General features: G+C 37.0%; 1 protein-coding gene and 1 long non-coding RNA gene across 2 annotated transcripts; both read left to right on the top strand.

The window, feature by feature from the left end:
• The first annotated feature begins 345 nt into the window (after positions 1 to 345).
• LOC121251762 lies at positions 346 to 11862 on the top strand. Its single transcript, XR_005938101.1, has 3 exons — positions 346 to 357; positions 9439 to 9442; positions 11748 to 11862. It is a non-coding gene; the product is annotated as an uncharacterized LOC121251762 (long non-coding RNA).
• Positions 2174 to 9294, top strand: LOC121251761 (vacuolar cation/proton exchanger 5-like). Its single transcript, XM_041151112.1, has 12 exons — positions 2174 to 2503; positions 2587 to 2844; positions 2943 to 3010; positions 3437 to 3465; positions 4363 to 4559; positions 4693 to 4905; positions 6413 to 6547; positions 6953 to 7069; positions 7170 to 7223; positions 7698 to 7814; positions 8079 to 8175; positions 8699 to 9294. The coding sequence occupies exons 1-12, from the start codon at positions 2438 to 2440 to the stop codon at positions 8725 to 8727; spliced, it is 1380 nt and encodes a 459-aa protein (XP_041007046.1). The 5' UTR covers positions 2174 to 2437; the 3' UTR covers positions 8728 to 9294.
• Positions 11863 to 17999: the final 6137 nt, after the last annotated feature.

Genomic DNA, 17999 nt, shown 5'->3' on the forward strand with positions numbered 1-17999 from the left:
CGGCTCCGCACTCGGCTTGTAGTGATGGGTGGGCTTGTGGGCTGTTAGCTTGGGCTTGGGCTTGGGCTTGGGCTAGAATCCAACTCTCTATGAGCCCACGGGCTTCTACGAAATGGGTTGGAAGGCTTGGCCCGAATCCTAGCTGTTTGAAGTGAGTCTGTTCCAGGTGAAACGACGGCCGGCTTCTAACATCCTCAGAACAATTTTGTATGGTCCATTGCTTGAAACGGCATTGTTTGATGTAATCTTTTGAACCTCAGATGCGGCCAAAACAGCAATGTCCTTTTGGTCATTTTGTTCCTTACTTGGCTGGACGACAATGTCGTTTAGCCAAGAATAATTTGAATTCTCCTTACCGTGGTCGAAACAACACCGTTTCGACTAGAGACGTTGTCTTCTTCTTCCTCGCGCACGGACGTTGCAAACTCAGAAAATGTCTTGTCCTGGCTTTGATCTAGTGAACTGGTTGTTGGTGACCAAGGTTTCGACGTGTCCCGGACACTCTCAAATCCGGCGGTGGTGATGGACTCTGGCATCCAGCCGAAACAGTAACAATGTGTGTAAATTTATCTGATAGTGCACTGTTTCTTTGTGTAAAAAAGTGCCAATAATTTTCTTCAAAATAATAACTTATAAGATTTTGAAAACTCCAGTATACTCTAGGCCTTCCACCGTAAATTGAAAAAAATTTTCCCTTGGATTCGAAAATCTCCAAAGATGATTGTAATATGCAAGTGTGGTTGACAAACCAAGCACTTGCTTATTGATCGTCTTCTCAATGTGCGAAATTAACCCCCTGTCATTACCAGGCTCTTGATTCCACTGTAAAAAATGGAAATAAAAAATGGATAAAAGTTGAACAAAACCTTGATAATATGGTGACACTCCCGTGAAAGTATTTATCCCACAAGTTAGTGATGGACAAAGGAAAATTGAGTGCTTTTGTTGTGCACTAATAACTCTTATTTATTGGCAATGAGACACTGGTTGGTAAGGGACACAACCATTGGTAATACAATGGTTGACAAAGGACACAATCATTAACAAGTGACACAACCTTTTGACCAAATCAAAAGGTTGTATCTTTTGACACTTCCTCAACTATCACTCCATATAGGAACCATCACCATAGAGAGAGAGTGTCATTCCAAGGGATATACCGTTTCGCGATCACATCCTTTAGAATTACAGGAACTGGGCCAATGGGCGAGCATATGTAAGGGTAATTAAAGTTTGGGTCCTTATTATTAGAAAAACACTACTATGCAGCCTTACTCTTACCGCTTCATTTGACCGTTTATCAAAATTATTATTTTTTTTACTTAATGATTAAGGAAATAATTTTAAATATATTGATATATTTTTTTATTTTTTAAAAATATTTAAATATATTAAAAAATATATAAAAAAAATACTGAACGGTACCGCCGCGGCAAGAGTAGGGCATAGTAGCCCCACTCTTGTTATTATGTCTTGGGTCTTTGTTATTTGATTAGTCCTTTATAACTTGAACTCAATGGGCCGGTCAGCCCAGCTGTTAGTATCTGTTATTGTGTTTATTATGTACCATGTAGTCCGAGTCTTGAAGGGGAATCTTGGTTGTTATGCTTTCCGTGGGTCAGCCTTTATACGAGGCATATTATTTGGTTATGTCATATTTTATCAGCAATCTCTATCTTTTCTCTTTCCTCCTTTCTATTCTAGAGGTACTCACGAAGTGAGCCATTTGTCATTTTGATCAAACTTTTACCCAACTTTTAATAGAAATACATTATATATTAGAAGACAAATATAAGAGTGTTACATCGACCTCAAGTAGTTTATTAGCGGTCAATCTTGTCATTCATATTATCATACTTTAAAGTATCATGTACGTATGAAAAATCACCAGCTATGATTACGAGCATGGGTCGCTCTCCGCCCACGAATGTCGAATGAGAAGGCGAAAGGGAAAAAAAAATCTTAAGTCATATTTTTCTTCCCCGGCTTTGAAAAAGGTCAACAAGAAAACGAACAAATATACATGTAGCCGGCATTAATGGCGGGATATGAATGGCTGTGGGATGATACGTTTCGCTTCCATTCTCCTTTCCCTTCTTATTTTCGTTATTATTATTATATTTTTAATCAAATCAAACCGTTTAATGCTCCCATAATAGGCAGTCGCTGTCTCGTGATGAGTGAAGTGAATGAATGACAGATACCTCCGGCTCCGGTAATTCCCACCCATAGCCTCTCCGAATATTTTGCGTGTTTTGTTTTTGTGCTCATCTCAACCTACAAACCCATCCATTCTACTTCATCAAAGAGAGAGTTCTTCACAAGGTCGGTCTATTCCGCTTCCTTCTATGCTTTCTTCAACGCACAACGATACGGAGCAGTAATGCCTGTTCTTGGAGATGGAACTCTCCTTGTTATTTTGGAATAGCTACAACTCATGGATGATAACGACCACAATAACAGCAACAAATCACCAATGGTTCGGGTCCATTCCACTGTGGAGGTTCTTCTTCTTCTTCGTTCTATAAACTTTGGCATTGATTCTTTTCTGAAAGGCATTTGCATCTTCTTCCTTGCTAATCACAGATGGGGTCGTTAGAAGGAAGATCGGTCATTGAATTTGAGGACGACAACTTACTTAGTCCTTCGTCCATTTCTAGAAAGAAACATTCTTTCCATGAGCCTCCGCGTACATCTGCTGGCGGTTCAGAGAATTTTTGTCCGAAACACATGACGAATAGTGTGATTGGTAGCATAAAGATCGTACTTCTCTCTGCTAAAATCAACTTACTCATCCCTTTTGGCCCTCTAGCAATCTTGGTCAATAAATCCTCTGGCCATCACGTGAGCGACCTTTATACTCTTTTGCGCTTCCGTACATATCTTCCGTATGATCATTGGATAAGCGTTTTGTTAATTTTGTTTCTTCAATTCCATATCAGGGATGGGTATTCTTTTTGTGCTTATTGGGTATTATACCTTTGGCTGAGCGTCTGGGTTATGCTACAGAGTAAGGTTTCTCGCATCTTAACTATAGTTCTGTGTGAATTCGTGAGCGTTGGACCGGGAGTTAAAAGATGGGATAGTGACGAAACTTAAATAAAATATTATTTTTTAATATTATTATTATTTTTAAATTTAAAAAAATTGAATTATTTATTATATTTTGTGTCAAAATTTAAAATTAAAAAAATTATAATAATTAATTAAATGAGTTAAGATAAGTATGAATCTAAACGCCTTGTTGACCTCTCACAATATGATTGTGAAGACTCATGCCGCATAATCTTCTCCTAAGATCGACATGCTTAACGGGGAAGAGAGCATAACATTCGTAGTTAACTTTATTCTATTTGTTTAAGCAGTGCTCATTTTGCGTTTATTTCGATCGAAAAGTGACAAGTACCTAATATGTCGTGGGCTTGCTTTGATGCAGGCAGCTGGCTTGCTTTACTGGACCTACAGGTGATTTTATTACTAAGTTCTAGCCTAAAAATAGTCTCTTTCTTTCCTTTCTCCACTTGTAAGTCCTTTCAATTCAATAAGATATCGCATTTTTTGTTTATATTGATCAGTTATTGCTAGCACTTGTCCTTAATTCTTCCGAACCCCCCCGGCTTTATTCTTGTTTTTGAGCTTTGCTTCATTCGCAGTAACAGTGTTGGCTGCCAGGACTTGCGTACTAATTATCTTCGTGACATGAAAAGAAAAAATAACAATGGCATAATTTAAAAAGAGGGTAAATACGCACATTGCATCATTGAACCTATATATTCGGAATGACGTTCCATACATTTAATGCAGTAATACATAAACGTTTACATTTCATACGCTATCTCATTGACATTTAACCCTCACACTGCCTTGAAATTTGCACTCTTCACCTTAAATCTATCTATCCTGAAAGTTTGCACCAGTAGCATTAAGTTTATTAAACAATATTGCAAGAGAGAACAGTGATTTCATTTCATGATCAACCAAAGAAAGAAGTTACTGTTCAAATTTTCCTCTTCCCTCCAGTTGACTCAGATTCTCATGCTTTCCGAGTATTCAAAGGTGTCATAACTTACTCTTGTATCACCACATGTTATACATCGACCTTTCTTTCAATAATCAAGAGAAATCTCTCTTGTTCATGGACAATAAGTCTGGGGTAGATCATGCCAACGACTATGTACTATCCCATGCATTTTGGCGTGGATGTACCTTGAACTATGCTTAGTTGCTTACAATGAAAGCCTGAATGAAAACTATCATTACCATCTTCTCCACGTATTCAAGTTATATGTTCCTTTACTTCATGGCATGACATGATTATTTTCAATTTTGATCACTTGAGATACTTTCTTTTGAGCTTTGCAGTTGGAGGTCTTCTAAATGCTACTTTTGGAAATGCAACAGAATTGATAATATCAATTCATGCATTGAAAAGTGGCATGATACGTGTTGTTCAACAGTCACTACTGGGTTCAATTTTGTCTAACATGCTGCTAGTCCTTGGATGTGCATTTTTCAGTGGCGGGCTCATGTTTTCTGAGAGGGAACAAATGTTTAATAAGGTTATTTTTTTCACCATTGGAGCATATATAATCTTTGAAATAAAAGAATCACATTTAGTCATTTATACTCTTTCTTGTATCATTTATATCTTGGTAGACAATAAAGTTCAAATTAGTCCACATTTATTTTCAGGCAGCTGCCGCGGTGGATTCTAGTTTACTGTTGATGGCAGTCATGGGCCTGCTATTTCCTGCTGTTCTTCATTCTACACACACAGAGTTACATTTTGGGAAGTCTGAGTTAGCCCTATCGAGGTTCAGTAGCTGTATTATGCTTGTGGCATATGCATCCTATCTTATTTTTCAGCTGAAGAGGCAGAAGAACCTGTACCTCCCAGTTAATGAGGTTTGTTCATTGATAATTTGCTGAGGGAAGATCGTTTTCTTATTATTAAAGTATGTGTCAGTGTTGTATTACTCATAAAAAAATGTCAGTGTTTTATTGAAATACATCTTTCTTATTTATTTTAAGAAACAGGTCAAATTCTGATTTTATTAATTATCCTCACTTTCGGCAGAGGAATACCATATACAAGTAGAAGAGTGTCGGGATTACAAAATCCCAAAACCAAACTCTTAAAATTCTTATAAAAATAAACCTATCAAAATAAAACTATACTTAGTACATTTTAATGCCTAAAAGAAGGAAAACCTGCCTTATCTGTATTCATTTTACCTATTACTGTTTTCGGAAGTCTCATTACTGTAGAGAAAGAAGCCTCATAACCTGCAGCACCATGGTTAGCCAAAGCATCTGCAAAAAGATTAGCCTCTTTAAATATGCTTTATCTCCACCTGGCTGTAAGTCTGAAGTTGTAATATGCCATCCCAAATATCAACATACTGCCAAGGGGGGCTGCTGTGTTCTTGAAATCGGTTAACAATATGTAGAGAATCATTCTTTACTATTACATTCCAAAGCTGGATCAGTTGATAACAGGTTAGAAGGCCAAGCTTATGAGCAGATAATTCAGCCAATACATTGGTACGATTTCCCAGAAAACCGGAAAATCCATAAAGGAAAGAACCGCCAGCTGTACAAATTACACCCCCACAGCCAGCAGCACCTTGGTTTCGTTTAGATGAACCATCTACATTGAGTTTTAGTTTATCCTGTGGAGGAGGAAACCAATTAAGAATAAGTAGAGAATCAGTCTCTACTATTACATTCCAAAGCTGGAGTTGATAACAGGTTAGAAGGCCAAGCTTAAGAGCAGATAATTCAGCCAATAAATTGCTACCATTTCCCAGAAAACTGGAAAATCCATAAAGAAAAGAACCACGAGCAGTACGAATTACACCCCCACAGCCAGCAGCACCTGGGGTTTCCTTTAGATGAACCATCTACATTGAGTTTTAATTTATCCTGAGGAGGAGGAAACCAATTAACCAAAATGGGCTTTTTCAAAGTAACAGGTAAGAGAGGAATATTGCGATAATCCAATGTAGAGATATTATGTTTTGCAACAGGTTTAAGGGCTTTAACAAAAGGGTTAAGTTCCTGCAACCACCTATTTACCTCTAAACATGTTTGTATTGAAATACATGAGTATTCATTCCATCTAAACGTGTTCGTATTTTATTTTGAATTTAGCTAAATAATTCACACCTTGGGTTTAGATAAGTTTTGGGATGTTTCACTAAGAACATCCAGTCCATGGTCAATAAAGAATCATCAAAATGTGAGAGCTTCTATGAACACCTTAACAAATGGTATGAGTACTGAGGTTGAGAAATTGAGGTTAATAACGAGGTTTTTAAAGTATAGCCATTCACTTCACATATAACACTTGTTAAAGTTTCTCTTTTAATGTTCTATTGATTTTTTTATAAGATAAATGACATAATTTCAGGGAGATACTCAGAATGAAGGGACTTCAGATGATGAAGAAGCTCCTGAGATTTCTAAGTGGGAATCAATAATATGGCTATCAATTTTGACTGCATGGATTTCTGTCCTCTCAGAATACTTGGTTGATGCCATTGAGGTAACTTTGACCAGTGAATCTGTTCTGTTCTTTGATGTGTGGTAAATGTTTTTTGGAGCACCTTTAATGTATTATCTACCAGGATATTGATAGACAATTTCTGAAGGTGGAACTCTATGTTATTTTTGGAAACCCTGTTTCTGTTTCTGTTTCTTGTTTCTAAATTTCTGTTTTTAACTAAATTCTTATTTATCATTGAGGGCTTATGTTCGTCAGATATCCAGTGTTCTTCAAAAATGTCTTATCATCTTCCTAGAATTTTTGTAATTTGCATTCTTGTTAAGTGTGTGTCTTCTCATATACCATAAGTTTTGAGTTATTGAAATATTTTCTGAAGTTCATATATGGTGAAAGGAATTGGTTCGTTTCTCTTGTATTGTTCACAATTTGTAATTATGCATTCAGGGGGCATCTGTTGCATTAAAAATCCCAGTAGCGTTTATCAGTGTTATTCTACTTCCAATTGTTGGGAATGCTGCAGAGCATGCAGGTGCTATTATGTTTGCCATGAAAGACAAGCTTGTAAGTGCTTATCTTGCTAGCATAACATTACAACCATGCATGGCCAATCGTAAGTCTTTTACATTCTCTAAAATTTTAATTTACTCAGTGTTGTATGTAGGACATATCTTTGGGAGTGGCAATAGGCTCATCAACACAGATATCTATGTTTGGGGTGAGTTCTGAATATTAACATTGATCATGTCTTGCTTCTTAATGTCATTACTTCCTGAGTTCAACCTTACCATCCCATTCTTGCTTTGAGTGCATTTTTCCAACTTGGAGAAAATGATGTCCCTAGCTTTATCCCCTTTAAAAATTAATAAAAATAAAAATATGTAGAAGAAATAATTTACTTATTTTAATATAAGTATGGATATATCTGAGCTAGAGTGTATCTTCATTCTGCTTTCTTTATTCCGACTTGAGTTGTCTGACCAATTAGCTTAGTTTTTAGCTTTTAAGTAATTCTATGGAATGCTTGATCTGCTTGAAACACTTGTGCCTCCATCGTCATATTTGGATCAAATGCACATTTGATCAGATGAATTTCAGTTATTTCTTTTTACAAGGTTTATTCCTATTGTCTTTTCTTGCCCTATTTGGGTTAAGTATACACTTAAATGCAAAATTGTTACTATGACTGCAGATTCCCTTTTGCGTGGTTGCTGGCTGGGCCATGGGATGTCCTATGGACTTGAACTTTCAAATTTTTGAGACAGCCACGCTTTTCATAACTGTCCTGGTGGTAGCTTTCATGCTGCAGGTTAGCCAGCGAGCGGTTTCTTTTCTTTTCTTTTATATTTTTAGGGGTCTGGGAGTCTGGGTGGCTGACATGACTGATAGTATTGGGAATAATCAACCTATGTTAATATTTTGCAAAGACAGTGCCTTTTCTGATCATAAAATATGTGTGTATTACCTATGCAAAACATATATGACAAATCCAATTCCATGACAGATGTTTGTCTTGCCTTTTGCCTGGAAATTTGTCATTTTTCTACTAATAAATTTTATTTTTACCATGCAGGACGGAAATTCAAATTACTTAAAAGGACTAATGCTCATTCTTTGCTACCTGATAGTTGCTGCAAGTTTCTTTGTACATATAGACCCTACTTCAATAGGTTAGTTCTCACCTCCTTCACCTTGAATGGTCAAATGCAAGCTCTAAAGATTCAAGACAAATTGTATTGTTTCTTTTGCTTGCTTATATTGCTTCAGTTATGTTATAAAATTTGACAAATCACTGATCCTATTCCGTGCAACATTTTCTGAAAATTCTATTCCAGTTCAAGACTTGCGTTATCTGTACCTTAATTCAGGCTGTCATAAAAATGTACAGATTACTAATATATAATTGGTATCAGATATCGGGTGGAAATGAGTTTTCTATCATGCATTACATGGCACTGAAATTTAGTCCATTTTTCTTATTCTTGTAACTATTTGAATTGAAAAATTCTATTCAAACAACGTCCACTCATCTGTTTATGTTATCATTTTTGTTTGTAGATTTACTTAAACATATATCTGAATAATATGTTCCCAATATTATTTTATGTATGTCTGAATATTATGTTCCCAATCTTTTAAATTTTATACATTTGATGCTGAGACTAAAACACTCCTAATTATGTCGTTTTGCAGAGGATAAGCCCCCTAAACCTGGTCATTGAAGACATGGGATTTTGAAGTGGGTTTTACAAGATCAGCTCAAGCCCCCTAAGCATATTCATTGAAGACATAGGATCACGGGATTTTTTTAGCGGATTCAATATAAGCTAGTTTTAGTAAGGAAGCGTTTTGCAGAGACTCGCTAAAACTGAAGTCAATTGGGAGCGAGCTTTAAGAAGGTGGATGTTCTGAAGCACAAGGTTCGTCTTGGTAGTGTATTAGGTTTCCGAGTTCAATTTTTCTGTGCTCCCAGTTTAAGGTGGCGTTCAGGGTCTTGTTCTTTGATGTGGTGGGCAGTGGAACTCTCTACTCCCTCGCGGGTAGCTATAAGTGTATAATTGAATAGGGACACTAGTTTTATGAAACTATGCTCCCACTCAATGCCTGAGAATAATTTAAGATATTTCATAAAAAATAATACATGTAATTCCATTATATAAATAAAAGAGAAATGGTATCAAAACAGCCCTCCAAACATTCTTTGAACTTCACAAACGTAAAGCTTTTCTTCCTATTACTAAAGATGATGGTCGTATAAAGTAAAAAATAAACAGAAGAACTTGAGCTTACACCTAGGAGTGTAACCGGTCTGCTTTAATCCGGTTTTAGATCAAATTTGGGACCAAATCGGCATGCATCAGTTTTACATTTTCAAGAACCGATTTTGTACCTGTTACCCCTTAAACCGGTACTTCTAATTTTATCGATTCTAGTCAGGTTTTTCAATTTTAATATACTATATTGTAAATTATATAATATATATAATAGTATATTATAGTATATAATACTATAGTGATAATATATTGTAGTATATTATAATATATATTATAATTGTATTATAGATTATAGTGATATATTATAGTATATTATAATATATAGTGATATAATATTAGTATAACCATTAATACAATAAATTATAGTGATATAAGATTTTAAAATTTAATGTTATATTATTAGTAATTTTTATTATTTTTAAATAGACGAAGGTCCCTGTCCATGAGAAACCCCGTCCCAAATTTATACAAAAAATACTCACTTATGGTGAAAGAATACCGTGAAAACAATCTCAAGGCCACCGAAGAATTCTAACAACTGTAAAACCTAGGTGCCAAAAATCACAAGCAAAAAATAAACCATCACGAATCACCGTCTAATGTAGGGCATGTCAAGTTTATCTAATCGAATTAATCCCCGAATACGCCCTTGAATGGAAGATGCATCACAAAAATCTGACATCAATCCTTGAGCTCTATGCTTTGCCAAAATATTTGCCACTATATTAACTTCTCTATATATATGACGAAATCGAACATTGAGCTCACGTACCATGCTTTTCACTTCCTCCCAAAAATTCCAAAGGAACCAATACTTGCATATCCCGAATGCTAACCAACCAATAATAATCGTAAAGTCCGATTTTACCAACACATCTGGTAAATTTAATTGCTGACATAACCGAAGTCCATCATACAAGGCTCTACATTCAACAATAGTATTAGTGGCATAACCATATGCATGTGCAAACCCCCCAAGGACGTCACCATTAGCATCCCAAAGAATACCCCCTCCCCTAGCCTCACTCAGATTACCGCAAGATCCTTCATCCGCATTCAGGTTTATTTTTCCTCTTTCCGGTGGACTCCACGCAATTAGCTTAATAGGCTTGGAAGAAATATGAATAATCGGACAAGTGAGCCACTCCATGACCTCCATATCCTCACCACCCATATGCTGGAATTGTTTAACTTTGCAAGCAATATCTCTAATCCATACTTTAACTGATCTAATAACATTTTCAGGCATAAATTTAGGACCTTCCATTCTTGCCACACATCTTACCCTCCATATCGCCCAAGAAATGACTATAGGAAGAGACCCCGAAGCCATCCAACTTGAGAACCCATAGAAGCTCTATGCCACCAACACATCATCCCCTCCCAACTCCTGATCTATGTGAGTCGAACTCGGCATGCATCTGCAAAAAATCTCCAAACCATTTTAGCTCCTTCCTCTTCACATAATAAAATGATTGAATGTTTCTACCTTGGGCTAAGCACAACACTCACATTTAGAAACTAAAGGAATTCCTAAATTCCGAACAACAACGTCAACCGGAATAGCTCTCCTCTTAGCTCTCCAAACAAAAAAAGACATTTCCTTTAGTAGCCAATCATTCCAAAGCCATTTCTTCCATGTACATATTTCACCCCGATGCCAAATTAATTGCCATGCTAATTTAGTGGAGAATTCCCCATTGACCGAACACTTCCAAACACATATGTCTCTGCCCTGTCGAAGTTGAGTTCCTGCAGCAAAAATTTTCATGGGAGTCTCTTCGTTAACTAGATCACGTAGTCGACTCAATATGGGTCCCGTTTCATCAACAACCTCCTGTACTTTCAAATTAACACTCCTAGTAATAGGAACAAAATCAATTAATGGGCCATCTCCTAACCAATTATCCAACCAAAAATTCACATTACCTTCCCATATTAACCACTTCGAGTTGTTTAGTACTCTCGACATTAGGGCCATAACCCCCTTTCGAAGCAAAAAAATTTGACCATATCTTGCCCCCTTTAATTAATTTCCAAGCAAACTTCATAAGCAAGGATTCTTGAACCTCATGAAATGCCGGAATCCCGAGTCCCCCCCTCCTTCACCGGTAAACAAATTTGCTTTCAAGAAAGCCATTTTCTTTTCTTATTTTCTACTGAGTACCCCACAGAAAATTCAAAAAAATCTTCTTAAGCCCCGAGATAACTCCTTTTGGAATGTTCAAAACCGATAGCATATGAATCAACATACTATTTAGAACATGTTTGATTAACACAAATTTTCCCCCAAAAGATAAAAGTTTACTCTTCCATCCTTCCACTTTCTTCTAGACTCTAGCCAAGAACGAATCAAACATGTTATTTCTCATGCGACCCACATATAATGGCACCCCTAAGTAGGTGCATGGCAGAATCTCTTCAGTTAAAATAAATAAGTAAGGTGAAAAAGGATCACCTTGTTGAAGACCACACGATGCCTTGAAGAAGCCTTTAGTGCAACCATTTAGCATCATCGAATAGAAAGGGGATGAAATAGCATTAAACATAATACTACACCATTTTTCTGAAAAACACAACCGATGAGATCTAAGTCTGCTGCTGAGAAGGGCCCACTAGCCCAATTTGTTAAGTCCACGAGAAGCAAAACTGGAAAAAAGTGGCAAAGGGTGAAGGCAAATAAGCAAGAAACAATAATTGATATACCTATGTTGCAGAGTTCAAAGGGGAAGAGGAAACTGCAGGGCTCTAAGACAACAGAGGGACAAAGGGGTAGGAAAACACATAAGGTTGAATGCAGGGAATCAACCAATGTACTTTCACAAACGGTGGAGGTTGTTGATCCACCCTGCTGAGAGCCATGAAAACCATTAGTTGGAAATCTCGTGGGCTTTGGAACCCATGTGGAGTTAGAGCACTTCATAACTTAGTCTGGAAGGAAGGTCCCATGGTGCTGTTTATCTAGGAGACAAAATAATCTGTGAAGCAAATGGAGTCTATAAGACTTAAAGTGGGTTTTGATTGTTGTTTTGCAGTGGCAATTGAAGGGAGAAGTGGTGGTTTTGCTCTTTTATGGAAAAATGAAACTCAACTTAGCACTGACAACTTCTCGAAATTTCATATTGATGCTAAGGTTTGTGATGTTGATAGTGGGATGGAATGGCACTTAACTGGTGTGTATGGAAATCTTGAAACTAAGAAGAGATGGAAAACTTGGAATATGATCAGATCACTTAAGGGGGAGGGGGATGAAGCATGGCTGGTCATTAGAGACTTTAATGAGATTTTGTGTAGACAATAGAAGATGGGTGGAAGAGACAGGCCTGAGAGACAAATGAGGGAATTTAGATAGCTACTAGATTACTGCCTTCTTAGTAATCTTGGTTATGAGGGACCTAGGTTCACATGGTGTAACAGGAGGGGTAGGCAGAAGGGTATTAGTGGAAGGATCAATCAATTTTTGGCTTTTGAGAGCTGGTGTAACATGTTTCCTTCTGCTCGAGTTTTACATGGGATTCTTGCTCACTCTGACCACTTGCCAATTATTCTGTTTGAGGGTAATGAAGTAGTGAGAAGTAAGAAAAAAGTTGTTTAGATTTGAAACTATGTGGGTGGAAGATAAAGAATGTAAATATGTGATCACCAAATCTTGGCAAATGGGACATGAAGGAAGGCTTATGGTTAATGTAGCTACTAGAATTACAAGTTGTAGCCAAGGTTTGGAAGCTTGGAATAAGCAAAAGTTTGGTTTGGTTCACAAAAAAATCAAACAAGCTAGAGACCAGTTGCAAAAACTCCCACTTAGTGACCCAAGCTATGCTAGAAAGGAGGCTCACCAAGCTGCTCGTGATAATCTTCAATCATGGCTAGAAAGCGAAGAACTCCTTTGGAAACAAAGGTCAAAATCACTTTGGTTAAACGATGATGATCGTAATATTAAGTTTTTCCATCATAAAACATCTCAAAAGAGAAGTAAAAGCTGGATTAAAGGCTTGAAGAATGAGGAGGGTGCTTGGCAGTTTGAGGAAGCAAGAGACCAAGTCATTTTAAGCTACTTTCAGGATCTGTTTACTATTGGTTAGCAAACCAGTAGTTTAGACTTCCTTGATGGATTGGCTGGAAGAGTTACTGAGGACATGAACAATGTGCCATTGAAGGAGTTCAAAAAGGAAGAAGTAAAAGCTGCTCAAGATCATATGTACCTTACTAAATCTCCAAGCCCCGATGGAATGTCTCCCATTTTTTTCCAACAATATTGGCACATTGTTGGTGATGTTGTTACTGAAGTAGTTCTACAAGCTTTAAAAAGTGGTACTCTTCCCCCCACCCTTAACCAAACATTTATTACTTTGATTCCAAAGAAAACAAAGCTTGAGAAAATTACAGAATTTAGGTCTATTAGCTTATGTAATGTTATTTACAAACTGATTTCCATGGTACTAGCTAATAGGTTGAAGCTTGTTCGTAATGATGTCCTTTCTAGTTCTTAGAGTGCCTTTGTACCAGGACGCCTCATTACTGACAATGTCCTTGTAGCATATGAAATGACTTACTTCTTGAGGAGCAGGAGACAAGGCAAAGAAGGTTAAATGTCCGTTAAGTTAGACATGAGCAAAGCTTATGACCGTGTTGAATGGGGCTACTTAGAGAATGTTATGAGAAAAATGAGGTTTCAAGCTGAATGGATTTCACTCATAATGATGTGCATCAAGACAGTTACATTTTCAGTGTTGATCAATGGTGAGCCTAAAGGTCCTATCATACCCATAAGAGGGATTAGACAAGGGGACCCTCTGTCTCCTTACCTTTTCCTACTATGCACAGAAGGCCTCATCTCCTTACTTCACCAAGCTGAAAGGGAAATACAAGTTACTGTCATCCAAGTCTGCAGAGGAGCACCTAAGATTTCACATCTTCTATTTGTTGATGATAGTCTTCTGTTCTACAAGGCTAGTATTGAAGAAAATTTTCGAATTCAACAATTGCTAGACTGTTATGAGGAGGCTTCAAGGCAGAAGGTTAACAGAGAAAAGACTGTTATGGTCTTTAGCAGAAATGCGAATGCTGCTAAACAGGAGGAGATAATGTCTTTTTGGAGAGTACAATAGTTTTTACAATATGAGAAGTACTTAGGATTACCCTCCTTTGTTGGTAGATAAAAAAAGTAAAGCCTTCTCTGATATCAACCAGATTATGGAAGAAGTTGCAAAGCCGGAAGGAGAATATGCTATCAATGGGAGGAAAAGAAATTCTTATTAAAGTTGTTGCTCTCTCTATCCCTACTTACTCGATGAATTGTTTTAAATTACCTGATAGCTTGTGTCATGAGCTTGAACAAATGATGGCTAGATTTTGGTGGGTTAGAAGAAAGAAGAGCATAAGATTCACTGGATTAGCTGGGCAAAAATGTGTGAGACCAAACAAGCTGGATGGATGGGTTTCAAAGATCATAGAACTTTTAATGATGCCCTATTAGCTAAGCAGGGGTGGAGGATTATATAAGAAACTTCTACTTTGCTCCACAAAGTTTTTAAAGCTAAGTATTTCCCAAGAGATCAGTTCTTTGATGCTAAATTGGGATACAACCCTTCTTTTGTGTGGAAAGGTATTTGGGAAGTAAAGAAACTGCTGGCAATAGGGTGTAAATGGAGAGTAGGTGCAGGTGCAGGCCATTCTATTAAGATGTGGAGGGATTCTTGGATTCTTGGTTTTTCAAAACTGTCCAATGATCTTGAGAGAAGTGGACAATAGAGATATCAATGAAATTGTGGATTCTCTAATTGATCCACATACTATGTGGTGGTATGTCGAGAATGTGAGAGTTGTTTTACCTACAACAGCTGCCAATGAGGTGCTGAAACTAATTCTTAGTCCTGGTATGTTTGCTGATATGCTTATTTGGGCACCTGAAAGTAATGAGCAATTTAGTGTTAAGAATGCCTACAAGTTGTTCAAAGCTTCAACCAAGAATGTGATGGAAGGGGTGTGCTCAAGGACAATGTCATTGTAGAAGGTTTGGAAAAGAATCTAGTCAATGCAGCTTCCTTCTAAGATTAAGATATTTGCTTGGAAAGCTTTTAAATAGATTTTACCTTCAAAACACAATCTGAAAAAGAGGTAAGTGTCGAATGAAGAGATATGTCAATTTTGTGGGGTTGAAATTAAGGATGTGGCACATGCACTTTGTTTTTGCTCTTCTATAAAAGAATGCTGGGATAAACATTTTTCTAACGCTATAGCAGATAAGTCAGATAGCCTTTACAGTGATATTACAATCAATATAAGTGAGATGGGAAGGAAGGAGGATTTAGAACTATTCTTTCTGATCTCATGGAGTTGCTGGTACAGAAGGAATATTATGACTTTTGAGAAGAAGTGCTTGGATCCTGAAGAAGCTGTGGGACATGCTATGGCAATGCAGAAGGCTTTTAAAGAACTGAAAGGGAAGCCTTTAACTACAATAAGGCACCATTGTAGATGGGAACATCCACCACCAGTAGTTTTTAAATTAAATGTAGATGGGCCATGTTTCCATCATGTTCCAATGTAAGTATTGGGACTATTCTAAGAGATTGTAAGGGAGAGGTATTTATGTCAGCTACTAAGAGATAACATGGAGTTTTTTTTTTTTTTTTTAAAGGACGGTATCCCAAGTTTATTGATAGTGCTCACTTATAGAGGAGGAAAACCATGGTTATAACCGGACACCTAGGGATTACAAATAATTATAAAGACCTAAACTCAGGCATCAAAAGACTTAAACCATAAAACCACAATACAAAATAAACCGAAAGAAACACCACAACCAAAGCAAAAGAAGTACAAACAACCTGCAAAACAATGTTAGCACACACAAAAATAAATTAATACAATACCAACCAAGAAATAAACTAAAAGCAGCAAAGCCAAACTAAATTAGCAGCAACGAAGGGAAAGAAGACTCAGCTTATCAAATCGAATTAAACCTCGCAACAACCTCGACACTTCCCCAAGGACTTTCCACTCTATGTATTGACCCATCGCACCATACTTTGCAAGCCAATCTGCAGCTTCATTACCCTCTCTAAAGACATGTCGCACAGAGCAAACCATAGAATCCATGAGGGTAATAATTTCCTTCCAAAAGTCTTCCAGATACCATACCTCACATCTCCTTCTCTTCCACCACGACACCACCACTTGAGAATCGAGTTCAATTTCCACAAAACCAATCCCCAAATTCTTACAATCTTTAAGACCATGCAGAAGAGCTAATAACTTAGCTCTATTATTCGAACCAATGTCTATAAGAGAAGCAAAAGCTTGAATCAAATTACCTTGATCATCTCTGATAATACAACCCACCCTTGAGGGTCTAGGGTTGCCAAAACTGCTACCATCTATATTTAACTTAAACCAACCTTGAGTGGATTTTTTCTAGGCCACCAACTTAGGATTGTGCCTTGATGAAACTAAAGGAGGGATAAACAAAGATTGTAAAACCTGTGAATCATGCCTAGAACATTTAGATTCCTTGTGAATGTCCTGACAAACCGGACTAATCCAATGTTGAATGGATTGCCAAACCATACTGAATGACTCTAGACGACCCTCCATGCGAGCAACACATATTAGACACCAAGGACGCCAAGAAAGAAAAGAAGGAAGAAGCCCCACAATTATCCCCACTTGAGAGGAAAAAGATGCACTTCGAAACCATGTAGCCACCGTCTCCTTCCAATTGCCACCGAAAGGTAATCCAAAAATAGCGCCACAGTAACGCCACACCCGAGCATCAAAGCCCGCTTCTAACAACACATGATTTTGATCTTCATAGTTACCCTCATCACAACAGTCACACCTAGAAACAATCGGGATACCAATTCGACGAAGACGATCATCAACACTTAAAGCATTATTCCAAACCTTCTACATAGAAATTGAAACCTTCAGAGGAAGCAGATTATGCCACATCCAAGCATGCCTTGCCATAGTGGAACCCCTTATACAGATATAGTCCCAAACTGATTTTGTAGAAAAACAACCACTGTCATTTTAATACCATGCTCATTCTTTCTTATGTACGCTTTTCTTTTTTTGATGTATGTTCCGTCTTTATGATGTAAGTAAATCTCGAAGGCAGAGATTATGTGATCTGTCTGCCCCTTCATCTAGCGACTGCTAGTCTCGTCATGAGTGTCGAACCATGATGGCCTGTTTCTAAAGATATTATGTGACTTCTAGGGCATGCCTAGTATTTTAAATATACTGGAAATATTTATAAGGAGTATTTCCAGTGTTATTGAACTAAGTTTGATTTTAAATACGACAATTATAATATTCTTGAAGAACTCTAAAAATATTATAATTGTTGGAAATCATTTCAATATTAATTATTAAAATGATTTCAGTTATTTAAAATATTATGGGATTTAAATTATGTTGAAAACTTTAATTAATTAAATGATTTCATCCTTTTTAAAATATATTAAATAAGACTTCATCATTTATTAATGATGATGAATATTAATTTATAAACTAAAGTTAATTTAAATAATATTCTACCTTAATTCCTCTAAGTATTTTTAATTAAGTTAATATTTACGCATTTTCAAATCAGTATTTTAATCCTCCATCGTTAGATCGTTTTGAGGATCTCCAGACGAAAGGGACTGGATTAAATAACCAGACCCCACCCTCTTTCCCTCACTTTTCCCCAGCCCACTCTCTCTCCTCCCTCT

Source organism: Juglans microcarpa x Juglans regia, chromosome 2S (assembly GCF_004785595.1).
Source record: "Juglans microcarpa x Juglans regia isolate MS1-56 chromosome 2S, Jm3101_v1.0, whole genome shotgun sequence".
Taxonomy (NCBI): Eukaryota; Viridiplantae; Streptophyta; class Magnoliopsida; order Fagales; family Juglandaceae; genus Juglans; species Juglans microcarpa x Juglans regia.